A 23,843-nucleotide genomic window follows, 5' to 3' on the forward strand; every position below is an offset into this window, starting at 1 on the left:
AGAAACAAATTAAACTGGGTTTGACTTTCTACCCATTGACTTCAAACAGGCAGAAAATTTGGTCCAATAATAATTTAAATTCAACTTGATAAGTCAGTGACTACGAAAGGCTAGGAGGGCTTTCCTTTTTGCCAAGCGTCATTGCTGGCATCAATTGCCAGGATTCTCCACAGCAAGGATTATGAGAGTCATTGAAAAAAAGTGTGTCATGTAACCACAAAGATTTCTGAAATTTAAGCTGCAATGAAATAACAGTGTTCCATATATGTTACATATTTTTTTTTAAAAATAGGTGGCTAAATTACAAAGTGATCCAACAAATCGGAATCAGGTGAAATTGTAAGCCTTAAAAACGCTCAAATAGTTTGACATCTGAATCCCTTAATTGGATTAGTGCTTTAATTTCACACAGTTCCTTTACAGTATAAATTAGTGAATTTTTATTGAAAGTGGGTTTTCCTAACATTGCACGGGTGCTTTTTCGGAAAGGAGATGAAATTCACGTCAAGTGATCCCTGCTGGAAACATCAGTAACCTCCACTGAACATTCTCCTGGACAACATCAGGAATTGGGTGAGTCACTGGGTATAAAGAATGACAGATTTAAAAATGGCCTAGCTCTGTCACATTGAATTGCCAACACTTAGTTCCTGCAGTTATATTGGGTTACCTGACAGAACCTGCAGTCTCTCCCATTTCATCCCAAAACAAAACCCCAGCTTACAAAAAAGTTCACCGCCTAGTGTGTATATGTATATATATATATATTTTGTAAAAGTTTTGTGCAATTAAACTGTGGTTTAACAGATTTACAAAGTACTCTGAACAGATTCCATCAGACATTTGCAAAACATAAGGGCAAAAAAGTGATTTTGGAACGTGCACTGCATCGGCAGTGGGACCAGCTGTAAGCTAAGCCTGCATGTGTGCCACATGCATTGCTGATCAGGAAACATTACACTAACTTAGAAACAGAGGAGAATAAATCAAGGTTTGAAGCAAACTTTTGAAAACCACATCCCTTGTAGAATGTTCTTGCATATGGCACTATATGTGCAAAACAGTATGATGCTTTTGTAACTACATTAGTATGTTGCTTATGGCTCCCATTATTATGGAAACAAAATCCTAAAATACCCTTTGTCTCTCTGACTTCCAAACACACTTACAAAGAATCTCGCCTAAAATTTGAAAGGAGGAGGAAATTAGGCCCACAGTTTGTACCAACCTAAGCAAAAGGCTGGAAATTCAACACATCAAACTCAATGCTGACGTAGTCCTTTTGAGAGGCAAAGAATGTGCTGAATCATAAATGCACAGCTACAATAAAGTACTTTCAATAAGCAAACACAAATGTTGTGGACATTATAAAGCAAAGCCAACAAAATTGCTGGCTATTTCTTTATCCTTCCGAATTTTTTCCATTCCTCTCCTGAAGGCATTGCGTTTTGCCAGGAAACAGCTCCTCAGACATAACAGCCCTGCTACCTCACCTAAATGGCCATTCTTCACGTGCAAGCCTAGACAGTGATTGCCAGAGGGCTATTTAATCTTGGAGGGCAGTGATGGGATTATAGTCAAGTCTAACCCTGTCCTTACCTGACACACACACTTGAAATGGTTATTAGACAATCAGGAGTGGAAACCTTAGCTGATCTATATACACAACAGATTGGGGAACAGTTCCCCAACTGCATGGCACAAATTCTTTAAGGGAATAGTGAACCTAGGTGATGGTTAGCAATATCCCTAGAGTATCAAGCAGGAGGAGAGAGGCTTAGAGGAGGCCAGAGATCGAGAGTCTGAGAGAGGCTTAAAGAGGAGGCCAGAGATCACTCACCACAGGCACAGATTTCAAAGAGTGACAACACAGGAGAGCAAGTAGGTGACTGGTTGGTGAGTATTACTGTTTTTTTTTAAATTGCTGAGTATCTGGTGAGTTTTTTGTTAAGACTTTAAAGTTTATTTTTGTTACGTTTAGTTAATAACCTAATAAATCAAGGCATGGCAGGGCAGCTCAGACCCGTGGAATGCACATCCTGTGCCATGTAGGAACTCCAGGACACTTCCCACGTCCTGGACAACCACACGTGCAGGAAGTGTCGTCAGCTGGAGGAGCTCGAGTAGCAGTTGGCGTCACTGCAGTGCATCCGCGAGGCTGAGAGCTATGCGGATAGCACGTTTCAGGAGGTGGTCACCCCACAGCTTAAGAGTCTGCAGTCAGAGGGACTGCCAGACAGACAAGGAGAATCAGGCAGATAATGCAGGAGTCCTCTGAGGGGATCTTGCCCTCTCTAACCAGTATTCAGTTCTAATTACTAGTGGGGGAAGAGGGTTCCTCTGGGGAGTGCAGCCAGAGCCAAGTCCATAGCACGTAGGTGGCTCAGCTGTACGGCGGGGGGGGGGGGGGGGGGGGGCGCGAGAAAGGTCACAAGAGCAATACTGATAGGGGATTCTATAGTTAGAGGAACAGACAGGCGTTTCTGCAGCCACAGATGTGATTCCAGGATGGTATGTTGTCTCCCTGGTGCCAGGGTCAAGGATGTCACAGAGGCTACAGAACATTGAGGGTGGAGGGAGAACAGCCAGAGGTCATGGTCCATATCGGTACCAATGACATAGGTAGAAAGAGGGATGAGGTCCTGCGGGCAGATTTTAAGGAGCTAGGAAAAGAATTAATAAGCAGGACCTCAAAAAAGGTAGTAATCTCTGGATTACTCCCAGTGCCACGCACTAGTGAGTATAGAAATAGGAAGATGAATGCGCGGCTGGACAGATGGTGCAGGAGGGAGGGCTTTAGATTCCTGGAGCATTGGGACTGGTTCTGGGGGAGGTGGGACCTATACAAGCCAGATGGGTTGCACCTTAACAGGGCCAGGAAAAATATTCTTGCAGGGTGGTCTGCTAGTGCTATTGGGGAGGGTTTAAACTAGCTTGGCAGGGGGATGGGAACCTGAGTGTTGATTCAGATAGGACAGAATCAGAACTGGAAATGGAAGGCAGAAAATTACTAAGTGAGTTTGAAAAGCATAGGAAACAAAGGTTAGAAAATAAAAAAGGAGATTGGCAGTGCTTAAAAGCTATATACCTCAATGCATGGAGCATAGTGAATAAGGCAGATGAGCTGAGGGCACAGATAAACATGTATGATATCTTAGCTATTACAGAAACATGGCTTAAAGAGGGGCAGGAATGGCAGCTCAAAGTTCCTAGTTACAGGCTTTTCAGACGAGATAGAGAGGGATAAAAGAGGGGGGTGGCAATTTTGGTTAAAGAAACAATTACAGCTGTGAGGAGGGATGATGTTACGAGGATCATCAAATGAAGCCATATGAGTTGAGCTAAGAAACAAAAAAAAGGGGCAGTCACACTACTGGGAGTGTACTTTAGACCCCCAAAACAGTCAGAGGGAGCTAGAAGAGCAAATAAGTAGGCAAACTTCTGAAACGTGCAAAAACAATGGAGTAGTAATAGTAGGGGATTTCAACTACCCTAATATTAACTGGGATACAAACAGTGACTGGTATAGAGGGCACAAAATTCTTATATTGCATTCAGGAGAACTTTTTTAGCCAACAGAGGGGGTAGTTCTGGATTTGGTTTTAGGAAATTAAGCTGTAGAGGTGCAAGGAATAGCAGTGGGAGAGCATTTTGGTGGTAGTGATCATAATTCAGTTAGATTTAGCATAGTTAAGGAAAAGGACAAAAATAGAATAGGAATTAAAGGTCTCAATTGGGGAAAGGTCAATTTTACTAAGCTAAGTGATTTAGCAAAAATGGACTGGAAGCAGCTAAATGAAGGTAAGTCAATGTCAGAGCAGTGGGAGGCATTCAAGGGGAAGATTCAAGGGGTTGGGAGTAAACATGTTCCCACAAAAAAGGGTGGGACCACCATATCTAGAGCCCCCTGAATGTCAAGGAGCATACAGGGTAGGATCAGGCAAAAAAGGAAAGTTTATATCAGACACCGAGAACTCAATACTACAGAAAGCCGAAAGGAGTATAGAAAGTGCAGGGGTAAAATTAAAAAAGGAAATTAGGAAAACAAAGAGGGGACATGAAAAAAATATTGGCAAGTAAAATCAAGGAAAACCCAAAAATGTTTTATAAATACATTAAGAACAAGAGACTAAGGAAAGAGTAGGGCCTATTAGAGACCAAAAAGGTAACCTATGTGTGGAGGCAGAAGATGTTGGTATGGTTCTTAATGAATACTTTGCACCTATCTTCACAAAAGAGAGTGACGATGCAGACATTCTAGTTAAGGAGGAGGAGTGTGAAATATTGGATAGGATAAACTTAGTGAGAGAGGAAGTATTAAGGGGATTAGCATCTTTGAAAGTAGGTAAATCACAAGGCTCGGATGAAATGTATCCCAGGCTATTAAAAGAAGCAAGGGAGGAAATAGCAGAGGCTCTGACCATCATTTCCAATCCTCACTAGATGCAGCCGTGGTGCCGGAAGATTGGAGAACTGCTAATGATGTACCATTGTTTAAAATGGGTGTGAGGGATAGACTGAGTAATTAGAGGCCAGTCAGTCTAACCTCAGTGATGTGCAAATTATTGGAATCAATTCTGAGGGACAGGATAAACAGTCACTTAGAAAGGCACGGAGTAATCAAGGACAGTCAGCATGGATTGGTTAAAGGAAGATAGTGTCTGACTAACTTAATTGAATTTTTTGAGGAGGTAACAAGGAGGGTCGATGAGGGTAGTGCGATTGATGTAGTCTGCATGGATTTTAGCAAGGCTTTTGACAAGGTCCCACATGGCAGACTAATCAGAAAAGTACAAGCCCATGGGATCCAAGGGAAAGTGGCAAGTTGGATCCAAAATTGGCTCTGTGGCAGGAAGCAAAGGGTAATGGTTGAAAGGTGTTTGTGACTGGAAGGCTGTTTCCAGTGGGGCTCCGCAGGGCTCAGTACTAGGTCCCTTGCTTTTTGTGGTATATATTAATGATTTGGACTTAATGTAGGAGGCATGATTAAGAAGTTTGCAGATGATACAAAAATTGGCCATGTGGTTGATATTGAGGAGGAAAGTTGTAGACTGCAGGAAGATATCAACAGACTGGTCAGGTGGGCTGAAAAGTGGCAAATGGAATTCAATCCAGAGAAGTGTGAGGTAATACATTTGGGGAGGGCAAACAAGGCAAGGGAATACACAATAAATGGGAGGATACCGAGAGGTGCAGAGGAAGTGAGGGACCTTGGAGTGCATGTCCAGATTCCCGACGGTAGCAGGACAAGTAGATAAGGTGGTTACGAAGGCACATGGAATACTTTCCTTTATTAGTCGAGGCACAGAATATAAGAGCAGGGAGGTTAAGCTCGAACTGTATAGTTAGGCCACAGCTCGAGTACTGCGCATAGTTCTGGTCACATTACAGGAAGGATGTAATTGCACTAGGGAGGGTACAGGGGAGATTTACAAGGATGTTGCCAGGACTAGAGAATTTTAGCTATGAGGACAGATTGGATAGGCTGGGATTGTTCTCTTGGGAACAGAGGAGGCTGAGGGGGGATTTAATTGAGGTGTACGAAATTATGAGGGGCTAGATAGAGTGGATAGGAAAGACCTATTTACCTTAGCAGAGAGGTCATTAACCATGGGGCTTGGATTTGAAGTAATTGGTAGAAGGATTAGAGGTGAGCTGAGGAAAAAAATCTTCTCACCTAGAGGGTGGTAGAGGTCTGGAACTCACTGCCTGAATAGGTGGTAGAGGCACAAACCCTCATCCCATTTAAAAAATATCTGGATGTGCACCTGAAGTGCCATAATCTACCAGGCTACGGACCAAGTGCTGGAAAGTGGGATTAGGCTGGGTAGCTCATTTCCAGCCGGCACGGACACAATGGGCCGAATGGCCTCCTTCCATGCTGTAAATTTTCTATGATTTTGATGATCTCATTATTATGTGGATATAAAGATGACACCAATATCTCCATTAGTATATCTGGGCTGAATAATTAGTAATTCATATTTTTCCTCTTCATTGACAAGACTTATAAATCACTTCACGTTCTCTTGGGAATATCAACAGAAAAGCAACTAAGAAACTAAGATCTGATATGAGTTTGTTGGTGCTGAAAGGTATTGTGTAATGGCTTGGTAAGACATGGGCTTTTTCTGCCTTACTCCACATGGGGAGCTCAAAGTCTCTACCTTACTGTGCAGGGGTGGTACTGAGTGGAGGAAGTCTTATGTTATTCCTTGTTTAGAATTCAGTTATATGAAACTTAATAAAAATGCTGTGTCTGTAACACAGTAATGAGCCTTTAACATTGCTGTGCTGTGATTAGCATGGTTCAAATCCCAACAACGATGCAAGCTGACCAATCAGATCAAGGACATTAGGTAGCTATTCCTTAAACTTTTCATATTTTTAGTTTTATTTTTAAAAAATTGGGGGTTGGGCTTCATTTTTCATGGTTTTCCTCCTGTGGGGCCAGGTCACAATTTGCTTTGTGTCTGTTCTTCCTCACGCCCATACTCTTGGGAAATTCAGAAGTCCCAGTCCACTCAGCCTCTGTCTAACCCAGCCTCTACCCTTAACACTAAACAGTGCCACACTCTGACCTCTTTGGACCAATGGCCAATGCCACTATAATTATTAATTCTAAAGAGCGGTATAAATTCCACCCATTAATTGAGGATATGCTTTGTGAAGTGCCCCCTCACTTTTCTTATTACAAGGCAGTGCTCAAACATCGAGTGCCAAAACAGAAGTTGTTTACTTTGAGTTTACGAGGTCACTAATGTACAGAATTTATAGAATATGCAAAGTAGAATTTAATGTTTCTATTATATACATCATACACAACTTCAATTTGTTTTAAATGAAAGGGTTTTCTCCCCCCAATATGCAGCAGGACTTGAGCCTGCAGCTGTAGTGGGATACACATTTTGAAGTCATGTGGCACCATGCATTTCTAGACACTGTCTATTTGAGACCGGAACTTAGAGTGAGGTTATTTAGAAACTTTCATACAGGTCTACCAATAATTTTATCATCTTGGTTTTTGCAGGAGGTTACATGATAGATTTCTGTTAAGATTAATTAAAATAAATTACATTAAAGCTTTCAGGGGTGAAGAACTGGCTACCTTTACTGTGATATAATAGGTGTAGGAGTTATTACATTTTTTTGATGTTTCAGTGGTAGCTCAGTGGAGGGAAACCACTACAAACTCAACATGTGCAAAATTTGCAGACAAAAAACTTGGTCAGATGAATTCATCATTTCATATTCCATCAGTTTCTACCTGAATTAATAGCATATTAATCAATCAACCAAAGAAGCAGATCACATATCACAGAACTCTTCCTAGACAAAATTTCAAACTAAGAAAATATAACAAAATCTTTCTACTCAGTGATGTAGTGCCAGTCATCTGCTGGCTCACTGAAGTTATCCAAGAGTAGCTGAGACATGCACTCCAGGAAGGTCCTAGTTTCAATCATTGTTCTGTCTTGCTAGCTGATCTCAGCCAAGGGAATGCTACAGGTAGTATAATTAGCATCAGAGCTCCTGATTTAAGGAGGAAAGAATCAGGCAGGCTTCCTGGTCCTAAATGTTATTCCCTATCCTGAAAGTTCAAGTGAACAATGAATGAAGACAGGATCAGACTCAGCTATGATACCCCCACTATAGAATTTTATAGCACAAAGAGGTAATTGGGCCCATTCCAACTGTGCCTGCTCTCAAAGAGCCAGGCACCTAGTCCCATCCCCCATATCCTTTTAAATTTTTCTCTCTATACAACAAAATTCTATGTGGAGGGGTGGTTTCATAGCGGAGCCTGATCCTGTCCTCATTCATTGTTCTCACACAAGCACTTTCCTCTTTCAAATATTTATCCACTTCACTCTTAAACACCATCATAGTTCAGTAACTTGTTGACATCCATGGTCAAGGCTCACATTAATAACTGCTACTTGGGTTGTGTACCAGACGGTCACCACTGCCTATGGAAATGTACTGTAGCAAAAGACAAGCTCTTCAGGATGAGAGAGAGAAAATTGCAGAGAGGATAAAGGCAAGTGATGTGGTACCAAGGTATCAAGTCTGTTTACAGGTTTTTATTAAACTTCAAAAATAAACATTTTAATGCTGCTATGACAGCATTCAGCCTATTTTGCCAAGTCTTTACCAACTGCTCCTCCAAGGCATTGATCATGGTGAGTCAGAAGGTACTATGTCACATTGCATAACAATTATTGTAACATATAATGTTTTTAGGGCCATTGATTCAGTAACTGAATAAGTCAAATTACATCATATGGCATTCTAGGATTTTTACCAGCAACACTCAAAACCTGTAAATCAGTAGTTTTATTATGTATTCCTTTACTTGCGTGCTCAATTTTTCCTCATCTTTTTTAAAGCCCAGATACATAGAAAAGATGTTTGACAAAATGTACCAGATTGGAGAAAGATACAAGACATTTTGCAGCATTGGGGAGGGGAGAGTCATATAGTTTAATGGCAATGTGAGCCATCCTGGGGTTTGGTAGAACTGGAATATTCAGGGATTCTGGCAGCCCTGGGGAGCAGAGATCCAGTATATGGCAGCATGGGGAGGGGCTCCGAACAAACAGAGATTGACTTTCGAGAAAAAAAAGCACAGTTCCTATGACACTGCTGAGGGCTATACCAGGGTGCCACAAGAGGAACAGAGACAACAGCCTCAGAGGCAGATTCAAGCCCCAAAACTTCTGGCTGAGGTTGAGCTTTGAGGGCAGAAGATCAGGGAAATTTTATGAATGAGTTGAAATATTTTTTGAAAATGTTTTACATTTTCCATTTGTTACGTTATTTCTTTTTAAGCTGTGTGCAGTCAGCAGGCTGAGAAGAGTGACAATTGAGATTTTTTTTTTCCAGAAGTAGCTTTTATTGGAAGTTTAGCAAGCTGCTGTTCTTGTATTCAACTTGTTCAGTGCCTACCAGTTCAACTATTATTTTGCAAATTTTTTATAAATATGAAATTTGAGCTAATCAGATGCAAGTGTGACACTAACTTTGAATCTCAAATGTGACAGATAGGAAGTACACACGTGCAAACCACTGTGTAATGCAACCAGATGTGAAAACTACTGTGCACATCAAAGTAGTGAATTTCATAAGATGGTACAAGGTTAGGCAGACAAGGGAAAGTGAAAACACATAATTTCACACTGGCCTGAGGGAAGTACTGTAATAAGTCAGTAAATTAAGGAAACCATATTCAATAGATTAAAAATTGAAATAATTTCCACATTGTACAATTTTATTAATATGTGCCAGAGTCAGTTGGAAAGTAGCAGTTTAAACAGATTTCTGGCCATTTCCCTGAACACAGGTTTTGTCTTTACAGAAACTCAAAAAAATATTTAAAAATGCACAGGATGGCCAATCAAGAATATGGGAGTTTAAAAATCAAGAATGAATAAGCAATCCAAGTACAAATCATTGCAGATTACATACTTCAACAAAATCTAACATAAAAGACATGTCAGCAAGTATCCTTAAACAGAATAGTTTTGCACATCTCAATCAAAATTAACTTACCTAACAGATTAATAATCCCTTCATTGTAAGCCGCAAAAAGTCTAATGGCATCTTTGAAGAGAAGCATGAAAGCTGCATTGATCACCCCATTTGTGAGCTCATTGGCACTGACCTGTGATAAAGAGAACAGAAATTTGGTTCATTTCCACTTAAGACATTTCTCTAGCTACTGCCACAATTCTAAAATGAATATGGATACCATCTGCAAGATACAAAATTTTTTAGGACAAGAATCCATTTTAGATGTAGGCAGTGGTCTGAGGCTACAAACTTAATAGTTCTTAAGTTTAAAAAAATATTTTTATTTTCAGAACACAAAAACTATAAAATTACTGCACTTCATATCACAAAATATTATATTTTACGTTGTTTGGAATTTAAGAATTCAGTAGCATAGTTAGATTTCAAAACTGCAAACCAATTCTCCCTATTTTATTCTTGCAGCAATCATGAAACTAGTTTTATGTCAATTGAACAGCTAAAATCTATTGTATAGTACATTCAGTACGTGGGGCTCATGTTTTCATTGAAAGTTCATTATAAATACCGACAGTACCAGTTATTCCTTTGGGGGAGGGTGAGTGATTAAAATACTCAATGTTAAATGGTATCCCACTGTGTGACACAGTTAAGAATTAGATTATGCAATCTGGACACTGGGTTCCCACAAATTCCTCAAAAGGCTTTCTGAAAAATGTCGTCTTCATCTGCCTTTTTTCCCCCCTAAGTAAATGAAATTTCTAATATCCAAAATAAGACCTGATATAAAAAAACATTTTATAATAAAATGTAATCATTGATTGGTCTTCTAATGCCTTCATTATTAGTTTTATAATAAACTATTGGACCACAAGAGTGCACGAGAAAGACAGACAGCTGCACACACACGCAGAGAGAACACGAGACATAAAGAACAGGTGTCAGAAAGGAAGAAATCGTGACACACACACACACACATTTATAATCATGTCAATAAAGAACAAAAGGGTTTGATGAGGGAGATGGGGACAACAAACAAATAAATGCAAATCCACCATGGCCAAAACATATATATTAAGAACAAAGAATATGAGGTTTTGGGTTATCAAAATTAATTACATTCTAAATAAATGTTTTGTAAAGTCATACATAAACAAGTATTAATATGTGTGATCTGTATCTTTCAGTACTACTAAAGGGTGCAATATTCCTAGCTCATTAGTCATGTGATGTATTGCTTCAGTAAATTCTCTGTACTACTGCAATGGGCTACTGCAAGACAACATACTAGTATATGTCCCACTGGGACCTTGGGTATGAAGAAAAATTTGAACACCAAGGACTAGAGCTGAGACCAGAACCAGCAACCATAACAGAAACAGAGAAGGAAAAAGGAGCTAAACAGCTCTTCTGGGACTTCAGGTTCCCTTCGCTTCCTCTATAAAAAGGGGAGTCATATAGAACTCCTACTGTCTTTACATGTAATTTCAACATATTCTAATACTGAAACAGGCCCAACTAGTCTGTATTGGCATTCAACTTCCACATGAACAATAATCTTAATCCCATGTACCTGCCCTGTTATCTTATCCCTTTATTCCCCTTTCCTTCAACAACTTATCTAAACGATTCTTATATGATGTTGATACGGTCTGTTTCCATAACTGACTCTTAAGGGTATGAGACTGTGGACCATTCTGTAGAAAAAAAAAGTTTCTCCTGCTCTCTATCCTAAATCTCAGGTTTAGTTTTATTTCCATGTCCCTTTGTTCTAGACCACTGGAAGCAGTATGTTTCGATCCACTTGATCATATTCCTTCATAAATTTAAATATCTATCAAATTATCCCTTAATCTCCTTTACTCTAATGACAACAGCCCCAATTTTAAGGTTTTCTTTGTATTTCCTTATATCACAATGCATCCTAGCTCACCTGTGCTGTACCCTCTCTATTGCCTCAACATCCTTCCTATGTTAAATCCAAAACTGCACACAAAAGTAGTAAGGTTTCATACAGATTCACCATCACAGCTCGATTTTTATATTCTAGACCTATTGCTACAAAGCCCAGTATTTCATTCGTTTTTTTTTTAATATAACCGTATCCACTTCAACTGCTGCTCTGCTGAACCTGAACACCCAATTCCCTCTGCTCATCCATATAACCCAACCTTACCCCCAAAGTACAATTAGTTTTACTTTTTACCCAAGTGTACCATCTCACATTTACTTAAATTAAATTCTATCTGCCACTTCATTGCCCATTGTGCCATTTTTATCAATATAATTTTGCAGCTTCTTTTGGTCCTCAGAATTATTTGCTACGTCTCCCATTTTAGTATCATCTGAAAATCTGGACACCAGTCCCTCTAGCCCTATATCTAGATCACTGATGTAAAATGCAATTGCAAAATGCTACAGCACAAACACAATAATTCAATAAGGGGGGGAAAACCAAACTTTTAAAAATTTACCTTGAGATAACCCAAGAAACACAACATTCAAAATAGCACATCCTCAGCCCCAGTAGGCTGATATAGCAAAATTACCTGTCACAAGAGAGCTGGGAAATAGCAATGGATCCAGAAAAGGTAAATGAGACAGTCCATCGTGGGGCCATGGGGAACTTCAACTGGGAGCTCCTAAAGCCAATGAAGCTGATTGGGCTGGAGGGTAATATCTGTTAGGACTTGACCGCCTTGAAGATCATGGCAGAGGATTAAAGCTGGCATGCAGTATCCAACTATTAATTGATCAGCCGAAGAATGATTGTAGGAAAGCTTCCCTCACCTTGTGAAACTATATGTTTCTCAATAAAGCTGCCTACTTACTTTGTGTGTCAAGCAAGTCAGGATTATTTTGAAAATCAAAATGATGTTTCAATTCCCAATTTTCTTTATAATGTATTTCAAACTCAGACATTATTGCTTTGTAACTGACATTTTTTTTTTATATAAAGTTAAAACACATTGAGTTTCCAATATACCGTGAATTCCCCAATTTCTTTTTATTTACTTGTCATTTTCTTTGTTGATCTGTTTCAGTGTCTTGCTATCAAGACCTTAAATATTAATATAAAATATTGGCCTGATCATTTATAGAGGAGCAAAAGAAGAAATATCGGTGACACCATTTATTCAAGCTTGAACAAGTCAATTATGCAATTTTACTGGCATGCTGAGAATCAGAGCAGTCTCCAGCCACTTATAGAAAAGATGTCTTCTTGTTCCATATTGGGCATGTCTCAATTAAGATTGGCAAGTCAGTCTCAGGACTGGCCTACCAGGGAAAACATTTTAGCAAAGGACTCATCTGGCAGACACAGCCCAATAACAGCCAGAAAGTAAAATCCTTGAGTAATGTTTAGCAAAATGCCCCAAGATGTATTTTTGTGAGCCTTGCTTGTTAGTTGAAAGAAAAAGCCAAACTGAGCAAATCAGCTAAATTTTTGAAGCGTTAAATCTGAGGTCCAATAAGACTATGCACAGTCATCTCTTCACACATGTGCTTTGTTTTATCAATCATAAAATTTACATAAATTTGGAGGTGGCTTTAGAAACCATTACAGATATTATATCCAAAAGCAAATTTATATGCTAGACACAAAACTCACATTGAAGTCCAGCAGTGCGTCCATCTGAATCTGTATAATAGGCATAGTCTTTAGCAATTTCTCTGTACTCATTGTTCTCATCACTCCATCAGACCTGGCAAAATAAGTATGTATTAAATGTACAGTGGTTATGGAAAACGAGTTTGAAATAGTTTATCTATGGGCAGGAAGACCAGTATGACTAAACACACTACTCTGCAGTTTTAGCTAAACTACCAACGTAACAACAACTAAAATATGCTTATATTACCTACAGGTTGGAGATATATTGTAAAACCCTTCCACAAAGCACCTCTGCAGGTGGTAAAAGTGTACGGTGAACATATTTGGGATGTACGCAATGGGCCAATTACACTTCCATCATTCCTGAACTGTGAACAGGTAGGTGTGCTCTTCTCAGTCTAGCAGAAGAATGTTAAAATGGAATCAATTACATTTTCTTATTTTTAATCTTGGTGACAATTGCCAATTAGTGGAAAATTAGGGACAGTTTACTACTGTAGGCTATGCCAACAAGGAACTGAACTCATTTCATGGGATTCTGGGTTTTATATATAGTATAAAAGCTAGGAGGGGATGATGAATCTATGCAGGATATTGGTTAGCCCACAGTTGGACCATTGTGTAGTTTTAGACAGACCATTATTGAATGGATGTTGAAGTCATGGAAACAGGTGCAATATGGAATTACTAGAACAGGGATGAAGAGATACAGTTATGATGGGAGATTTGAAAACCTAGGACTCTTAGTACAACAAAGGCGGTTACGGGGGAATCTAATAGAAGTGTTCAAATGTTGTTGAAAAGGTTAAGTAGTGAAAGATTATTTGCACTGATTGGTGAATCGATAACAAAAAGATTAGTATTTGAATTCTTACACTGAACATAACAGTGGCTGCATTTCAAAGCAATTTATTTTAAGTAAAGCACGTTGAAACATTTGAGAGAAATTATAATGCACGATATAAATGCAGAGATCAGTATTGTACACAAAGTAGGCATTGCTGGTTGTCCTACATCAAAATTAATCACCTTGGACATATATTTTATAATTCATACAAGGTAGCCACTTTCCATCTCAGACTTATGAAATCATTGAGATTTAAGTACAAGAAGAGGCCATTCAGCTCAGCATGCCTATGTTAATCCTATTTTCCTGCTCATTCGTCGTACCTTAATATTTTTCTTCCTCAGCTGTTGAACTAATTCCTTCATAAATGTTATGATTGAATTGGTTTCAACAACCATTTGTGGTGATGCTTTCCATATTGTAATAACCCTTTGCATGAAAAAAAATTTCTAACCTTCTTTGTGCCTTATTACATCTCAAAACATTCCAATGAGCTTTACATGCCATAAATTGCAATGCAGCCACTGCAGAAAGAGCAAAAATGTAAAGTAGCTGATCTATATTTTCTTCTTGGCCAGGAAAACTACATAGCTGATGTGATTATTGAAGATTTTTTTTTTAAAAAGTAACAAGTTGAGAAGTGTATACTTCCAATGGTGATCTCTTGCCCTTCATTTCCAAATCCACAATTGTCAATTTGAACAAAGACCAATATTTGCAAACCAAGACAGTCAGTAACTATGAGAAATTGAACTGAATTTGATTTATAATTTTTAAAGCAGATTTTCCTAATGGCTCAATGGCATGTTAATGGTAGCCAACTGAGTCACAAACTGGTTTGTTCCTTGGTATTCATTTAAGTTAGCTGATCTCACCTGGAAGCCTGTGAGGTGGCTACAGATGGCCTCAGCATCCCCAGGGTGGGATTTGGTGGTGGTGGTGTAGGTAGGAGAAAATTGGAAAAAAAGGCAGAGGCAAAAGAAACCTTCAGAAGGATATATTTGCCTTGTAGGGAGTGCAGCGTAGATTTACTAGAATGATACCTGGGCCTAAATTTTAACTCGGAAAAACGGGTGGGCGGGCAGTAAAAATTTTTTTTTAATCTCTAAAAATCGCCCCCAATCCACCAGTTTCCAGTTTTAATGGAGGCAGGATGAGGTGGGGGGGGGGGGGGGGGGGGCGGCAACCAACCCGCTTCTTTAGGAGGCCAGTCAGTCACTAAAAGCTTTCAAGGAGGTAGGAGGCCTCCATTATTACAGCTTTTTTGTTTAACTCCTGGGGCCGGGATTTCCAGGCCTTCTACTTGACGCCAAGCGAGAGGAGCCTACATGCAGCGATCTCTCCCCCCGCCGTCTCAGACGCCTCCCCCTGCCCCCCGCTAAGGGTGGTAGAAGGTTGGAACTCTTCTGCCATCGGCAGTTGATGCTAGCTCAATTGTTATTTAAATCTGAGATTGATGGATTTTTGTTAACCAAAAAGGTATTAAGGGATATGGGGTTAAGGCAGGTACATGGAGTTAGGTCACAGATCAGCCATGATCTCACTGAATTGCGCAACAGGCTCGAGGGGCTAAATAGCCTACTCCTGTTCCTAGGTGCCAATCCTGATTCAGTGACCCCTGCTAGAAAGTGCACAAAACCACCTGCTTGCCAGCCACTCCATGAACTCCTCCCTCTGACAGAGTCGCATTCCAGATTCTAGACTTCTACCAATTGTTGCCACCATTCTTCTGACCACAGCTTATCCTGCATTGAAGATCAAAGCACCCTTCACCCTTCTTTTGCACAGGCTCAGAGAACTCTGTTGAGGCAAAAGGTGGCATTCACCAGGATCCCCAAACACTGATTTGAAACAAATGGGACAAGTGTCCCTTGAACCTTCCAATCAATACATTCAAGAACCTCTCGAAACATTCAAAACTATAATACTGCACATTTTATGTGAGGAAAAATAGAACAGTCATCAGGTGCCTTGCCTCTGCACTTCCCACCATGTCAAACTGCTTGCTGATATTCACCATCTAGGTTCAACATGGAAAATGGCCACTTGGGTGAGGTGCCATAGGTAGGAACTGTACCCAAGCATTCGTCACTGCCTTCAGGAAAGGACAGCAGACTACTGGGGAGGAAACCATTTAGTTTGTTGTCCATCATGATATAAATATAATAGTCAATTGGGATTATAATGAATCAGGCAACATATGATGCATGTGGTAGACTTGCAGTTGATATAGCTCACAAGTCAATGATCAGCAGGTGAAATATAACTCCTCATTTATTAGACCTCAACTACATCTACCTATAATTTTTTTTTAAAACCAAAAAACACATTCTTTGGTAGTATTACATAATTACCTACTATTTAGTCCTTACCCTCTTTTCACTTTTGTGAAGTCAAAAGCAACCTGTCTGTAGGAGACTGCCTTTTCATTCAAGTATCTACTGTAGCGCCGGATGAAAGTAGACATGTCATATCCTTAAACACACAAAATTTCAATGTTAAGAAATAAATTGCTCCTTGTGAAAGACAAACATTTACTGATTTTAACCATATTAAAAAGCTATATAGTCATAATTTATTTAAAAATTGGTAAACATTCATATGCGAGTTGTCTTCTGTACATAATGGATTAGAAACAAGTAACAATAGTGGACTACATCATTTAGGCATTATAGTTCCAATTACCCAAATCAGGTTACCTTTCACATACTACAGGCAAAATCAGCATAGAGCCACAAGTCTCCATTTAAGAGATCCAGCATCCTCAATCCATGACTTTCCTTTCCCAGTCTACATATAGCTTCCCCATATGATTCATGCTCAGATCTTTAGCCCAAGGAGCAGAGCAACAAAAGAACTTAAATATAGCCTGGGATTTTTTTTTTGAATTTGCAACCCAAATAGAAATGCCTCATTGAAAAGCTGTTCTTTTATGCAATATCTGATGAACAGGCAACTGCATCAGAGCATACAAATGGGTCATGACAACAAATGCTTGTCTCATCAAAACATATTTGGAGAGATCCCTAAAAGGAAATGTGGTTGAGTCGCCTGTTTATCAATGGCCTGGCAGAAATGAAAAGTGGCACTTTCATTATTGATGCCATTAACCTCAACAGTGGTCAACCTTTCATCTGAAAGGCAAGTGGTGAATTACTGCACCCAAAATTTAATAGTAAGCAGTTATCTTTAGTACTGAGATTACAAGCCAATAACTCATTTAAGATAAATGGACTGTGGTGCTAACCACTCACTGCTACACTCCAAGGGTTAAAAATTCTCACCAATGTATAAACATTCAAGGTGCTTGGCTTGCCAATGACATCCGATTGGGCAAACTCCTGGGAAAGATGGCTGGAAAGGTTGGCAGAAGACTGGAATCCTAAGGAAAACCTACCTTTCCACATTACTACAAAGCTTGTAACCACCCACTGATACTGTAGCCCTTCCTGGTAGGCTATAGAGAAAACTTCCCTCCTTCTCCTGGATTTGATGCAATCTAATGCCATGAAGTTCAATAGAGATAATAAAAATGTAACTCCAGCACAATCTGTAACCTCTTGGACTGGCACATTCCTCACTACCATTATCAACAAGCCAGGGGGATCAACCATGGTTCAGTGAGGAGTGCAGAAGAGCACGTCAGGAGCAGCACCAGGCGTACTGAAAAATGAGGTGCCAACCTGGTGAAGCTACAACACAGGAATACAGGCGTGCTAAACAGCGGAAGCAACATGCTATGGACAGAGCTAAGCGATTCCACAACCAACGGATCAGATCAAAGCTCTGCAGTCCCTGCCACATCCAGTCGTGAATGGTGGTGGACAATTAAACAACTAATGGGAGGAGGAGGCTCTATGAACATCCCCATCTTCAATTATGGCAAAGTCCAGCATGTGAGTGCAAAAGACAAGGCTGAAGCATTTTCAACCATCTTCAGCCAGAAGTGCTGAGTGGATGATCCATCTTGGCCTCCTCCCAATATCCCAACCATCACAGAAGCTAGTCTTCAGTCAATTTGATTCACTCCACGTGATATCAAGTAACGGCTGAGTGCACTGGATATAACAAAGTCTAAGGGCCCCGACAACATCCCGGCTGTAATGCTGAAGACTTGTGCTCCAGAACTAGCTGTGCCTCTAGCCAAGCTGTTCCAGTACAGCTACAACACTGGTATCTACCCGACAATGTGGAAAATTGCCCAGGTATGTCCTGGCCACAACAAGCAGGACAAATCCAATCCGGCCAATTACCGCCCCATCAGTCTACTCAATCATCAGCAAAGTGATGGAAGGTGTTGTCGACAGTGCCATCAAGCAACACTTACTCACCGATGCTCACTTTGGGTTCTGCAAGGACCACTCGGCTCCAGACCTCATAACAGCCTTGGTCCAAACATGGACAAGAGCTGAATTCCAGAGGTGAGGAGAGAGTGACTGCCCTTGACATCAAGGCAGCATTTGAGTGTGGCACCAAGGAGCCCTGGTAAAACTGAAGTCAATGGGAATCAGGGGGAAAACTCTCCAGTGGCTGGAGTCATACCTAGCACAAAGGAAGATGGTAGTGGTTATTGGAGGCCAATCATCTCAACCCCAGGACTTTGCTGCAGGAGTTCCTCAGGGCAGTGTCCTAGGCCCAACCATCTTCAGCTGCTTCATCAATGATCTTCCATCCATCAAGTGGTCAGAAATGGGGATGTTTGCTGATGATTGCACAGTGTTCAGTTCCATTCGCAACCCCTCAGATAATGAAGCAGTCCACGCCCACATGCAGCAAGACCTGGACAACATCCAGGCTTGGGCTGATAAGTGGCAAGCAACATTCATGCCAGACAATGACCATCTCCAACGAGAGTCTAACCACCTCCCCTCAACATTCAACAGCATTACCATTGCTGAATCCCCCACCATCAACATCCTGGGGGTCACCATTGACCAGAAACTTAACTGGACCAGCCACATAACTACTGTGGCTACAAAAGCAGGTCAGAGGCTGGGTATTCTGTGGCAAGTATCCTGGGTATTCTGACTCCCCAAAGCCTTTCCACCATCTACAAGGCACAAGTCAGGAGTGTGATGGAATACTCTCCACTTGCCTGGATGAGTGCAGCTCCAACATCACTCAAGAAGCCCGCTTGATTGGCACCCCATTCACCATTCTAAATATTCACTCCCTTCACCACCAGTGCACCGTGGCTGCAGTGTGTACCATCTACAGGATACACTGCAGCAACTCGCCAAGGCTTCAACAGCATCTCCCAAACCCACTATCTCTACCACCTAGAAGGACAAGGGCAGCAGGCACATGGGAACACCACCACCTGCACGTTCCCCTCCAAGTCACACACCATCCCGACATGGAAATACATAGCCGTGTCAAAATCCTGGAACTTCCTACCTAACAGCACTGTGGGAGAACCTTCACATGGACTGCAGTGGTTCAAGGCAGCTCACCACCACCTTCTCAAGGGCAATAAATGCTGGCCTTGCCAGCAACACCCACGTCCCATCAAAGAATAAAAAAAAACTCTCCATCAATAGATGTGGCCAGGCTGTTTGTCAGTCCTCCACTTAGAAGAATTGCTAGTACTTCTATTGAATGTTTAGATCATTTCTGCACCTAGTGTCTTTCAGCACTTAAACTGCCTTAAATCGAAGTCACAAACAATATCCTCTGTGACTATGACCATGGTGCATTATCCATCATCATCCTCTTTGCAGCTTTTGACACAGTCGATCACACCATCCTCCAACACCTCTCCTTGTTGTCCCGCTAGTTGAGACTCCCCATGTTTGGTTCTACTCTTACCTATCCGACTGTAACCAAAGCATTTCTAGCAATGGCTTCTCTTCCCGCCCTGACACCATTACCTATAGAATCCCAAAGACTATCCTTGGCCCCTCCTCTTCCTCATCTACATGCTGCTCTTTGATGGCATCCTCTGCAGCAAGGGAGTCAGCTTCCACTTGTACACCTCTCCACCACTGCCTCGGCATTGTCAGACTGGTTGCCTAACATCCATTCTTGGATAAGCCGCCGATGTACCCTTGCCACCGATTCCATCTCTCCGTCCACTGAAAATGACTGCAAAATACATCAAGTGCGATTGTGGTTGATATGAAAAGGAAGGGGGGTGGGGGAAAAGAGAAAAAAATAGTCCAAAGTGGATTATATGGAAGCATTATACACGCAACATGCATGTGTGTGGGTAAATCATTTCGTTTGAAGACCTTGAATCTCAAAAGAACAGAAAAAAATTCTCTGTGGGATTAAATAATTTGCCTAAATCATATAGATGGCTAATGAAGACAAAATATTCTTGTACAATATAGATTCTGGCAATAATATCTTGCCTGCTTAAAATGAGAAATGAAAGATCAAATAGAGACCATCATGCTGATAATGTATTCTTCACTACCACAATTGTATTCAAATTTTGATCAAACCAGAGAACACCATCATTTGACTCATTTTACTATGATTGTTTGACTGTATGCCCCTCCCCCAGGAATCTTTCTCCCTCAAATTTCTTAAAATTTAAATTTAACAGCATCAGAAATTACATACATGACCAGACAATTAAAATAAATTACCACCAGTCAAAATTAAATCTGATGCCCAACCATTTTGTCTAAAAATTAGATTAAATTGAATGAAGCGGTCTTACTACCAGGTCTCAATAAGTTTTTGGTATGATCTAAGCTTGGCTAATATTTCCCAGCTGGGAAATAATGCAAGAGTTGAGAACAAGGGCAACATTAGGAATATTTGCAGAGAGTACAGTACAAGCTGCTGTATTTTTAAGAATCACAATTTGAACAGGGGCCAACATTTCTCTCGAGTTACAGCAGCTGTTGTTTTAGAACGAAGAGCAATTAATGACTATCACACACTCAAAATTTGGAACCAGCCTAGGACCATTATTTCTTTATTCCTTTGAAATCAGACACTCTCAGCAACAAAGAATGTAATATTACCTATTGATACATTGTTGCTTTCAAATACAAATAATGTTACTACAGTCAAAAAGTTGAAAGATAACTGAAGAGAACCATAAAATTGAATTCACACTCACCTTGCAGCCCACTTTTATCTAGAAAATTGTTCAGGTTGAATAAGGTGTTTCTTGAAGCTAGGTACTGGATAAAACGCTATACAAAGTAAAAAAAAAATTTCTGCTTTAGCAACATTTCTTCCCCCATCCCAAAAGAGCCAAGCTCTCACACGAACAGTTTTGCACATTATCACAAGTTTGAGAGATATGAAATGGATACACAAGGCCCTGAACTTGCACAATGTACTTAAACACCCAAGCCGACAATATAGTTTTGGAACTGGCAACACTGTGGACGTACTTTGGTTCTCCAATGAGTTATGCCTAATAGGCATAAGCTAATAAACATGTTTCCCTGCAATTGTAACCTCAAAATTTCTTCTGCATCATTTGGGTGAAGTGCCATGTACAGATCTGGCACTTTCCCACAGAGACAAAGAGGGGACATCATCCAGAGCCACTTTCTTGCATCGAACAGTGGTCAGCTCAAAAGCAGGATTAGCAGAAGTCCAAGCAGTCACCTATCTGACAGCTTGGCTTAGTGATAACACGCTCATCTGACTCAGAAGGTTAGAATCATAGAATGGTTACAGCACAGAAGGAAGCCATTCGGCCCAAAGAGCCTGTGCAGGTTCAAGCCCCATTCCAGGACTTGAGTGTGTAATCTAGCCTGACACTTCAGTGCAGTACTGAGGGAACATCGAATTGAGGTGCTGTCTGCTTGTTCAGGTGGAAGTAAAAGATCCCATCGCACCATTTGAAGAGGAGTGGGGAGTTCTCCAGTATCCTGGCCAATATTTCTCCCCAAAACACTACCAACAAATCATTAACTGGACATGAATCTCTCTTGCCATACACAAACTGACTGTTTGCTACAAAACAGCGACTGCCCTTCAAAAATAATTCATTGGTTGTGAAGTGCTTCAGGATGTCTTGAGGGCATGAAAGGTCCTATATAAATGCAAGTTCTTTCTTGCTTATATGCTCCCAAAGAATAGCACAGTCTGGCAAGATATTGGAGAAGGAATGAAGGTGGGGGGGGGGGGGGGGGGGGGGGGGGGGGGGAAGAGACACTCTTGGAAACTAAGCATTTCCAGAACATGATACTACTTTTGTTTTATGAAGTAGTTTATTTGGGAAAGTCAAAAAAATAACCTGGCTTTTCACACTTACTCTGATTAATTATTTCAAAAGCACAACTTTAGAGCTTCTTAGACAATGGGCATTAAAATAGAAGCATTCACCATATATTTAATTTGCCTTTCACAAACGAAGATTTAAGTATTTTCTAAAACTTGCCTCATTTCCATAAACCATCAATTGATGGGTTGTGATGAGAGACTTGAATACCACCACCCAGCTGCTGTTTGCAGTTCTTTCAAAAAGGCTGTCTGCCAGCTGAGGTATGTTTACATTCATCTCATTTGTACACTGAATCAGATCTGGAAAAGAGCATACAGCCGTTAGTAAATAGTCTCGCATCTCATAGCAAAACGAGCCTTGTAACATTAACGCTTCGCCTTCCAGTGTACATTTCTACTGCGTATTCAAATGGATTTTCAACAGGCTCAAGGTTAATACCTGTAGCATGAGGTCATATTATGCATTAACCTACATCATAATTCCTGAAATATACAGTCGTTTACACAAGTTAATTGCAAACTTCAATTTTTTTAAATTTCATTCTAGTTTTCAGTTATGCTCCCAAAAATAAATTTTAAAAATGAAGTAGCAAACAGAAACTAAGTTGGTGCAATCTTTAAGGGTAAAGAATAAGACTCAAATATTGTCCATGATGAAGTAATTTTACAACACCAAGTTATAGTCCAGCAATTTTATTTTAAATTCACAAGCTTTCGGAGGCTTCCTCCTTCCTCAGGTGAACGAAATGAAATCCTCGAAATGAAATCGCATTTATAATTCACAGAACAATGCTTGGTGATTACAGACAGTTTTTTCAACTGCCTGTTGCCAAGGCAATCAGTGTGCACACTGATTGCCTTGGCAACGGGCCGTTGAAAAAACTGTCTGTAATCACCAAGCATTGTTCTGTGAATTATAAATGCGATTTCATTTCGAGGATTTCATTTCGTTCACCTGAGGAAGGAGGAAGCCTCCGAAAGCTTGTGAATTTAAAATAAAATTGCTGGACTATAACTTGGTGTTGTAAAATTGTTTACAATTGTCAACCCCAGTCCATCACCGGCATCTCCACATCATGATGAAGTAGTCATTGCAGAAATCACCTATCCAACACGGAGCAGATTCTAACTTAGCAGAAAAATTTCCAATGATCCAATTAGGTATGCTCGCCTGTGTGGATTTTCTTAGCATTTAGGACAATCATCTAAACCCACTGACTGTTCATGTCTGTTTGGAAGAGTAACAGAACAGTATATCTGGAACTGCAAGGTGCCAAATTTTAAACCAAATGAGCTTTATCCTAAAAGCAAAAGAACTATACAATAGAACCAATGCAGTTGCTGGACCAGTAAGGAAAGAATAATTTGTAAAATCGAAGTAGTACTTTAAAGTAGAATTACAAATTTACAATTATACTGAATTAAAAAATGTAATGAATACTGCAAATCCAGCAAGGGACTCTTAAGCAAACTGGGATTGTACTGGGAAGCATTGTGGCACCGTTCACTATCTTTTTCAGATTAGAAACTAGGGCCCCGATATTAGAGCAGAGGCGGGATGGTAGCTGGGTTGGGGGGGCAGGGGCGGTGATTGGGCGGGTTACCCATGCGCCCAAGATGTCAGTTTTCCACGCAATCGCGATTCAATTGGTG

At 40.4% G+C, this 23,843-nt stretch overlaps 1 protein-coding gene across 23 annotated transcripts in view; it reads right to left on the minus strand.

Moving 5' to 3' along the window:
* Positions 1-23,843, minus strand: part of picalma (phosphatidylinositol binding clathrin assembly protein a) — a 133,717-nt gene that overhangs the window by 70,179 nt on the left and 39,695 nt on the right. For all 23 annotated transcript variants that reach the window (XM_067986307.1, XM_067986305.1, XM_067986306.1 and 20 more), the window contains exons 2-6: positions 22,348-22,490; positions 21,070-21,145; positions 16,367-16,469; positions 13,145-13,238; positions 9,553-9,664 (exon numbers count right to left, since the gene is read on the minus strand). In XM_067986307.1, the coding sequence (XP_067842408.1) occupies positions 9,553-9,664; positions 13,145-13,238; positions 16,367-16,469; positions 21,070-21,145; positions 22,348-22,490 (528 nt within the window). The remainder of the gene's footprint in view (positions 1-9,552; positions 9,665-13,144; positions 13,239-16,366; positions 16,470-21,069; positions 21,146-22,347; positions 22,491-23,843) is intronic.

This window comes from Heptranchias perlo, chromosome 6, assembly GCF_035084215.1.
Source record: "Heptranchias perlo isolate sHepPer1 chromosome 6, sHepPer1.hap1, whole genome shotgun sequence".
NCBI classification, from domain to species: Eukaryota; Metazoa; Chordata; class Chondrichthyes; order Hexanchiformes; family Hexanchidae; genus Heptranchias; species Heptranchias perlo.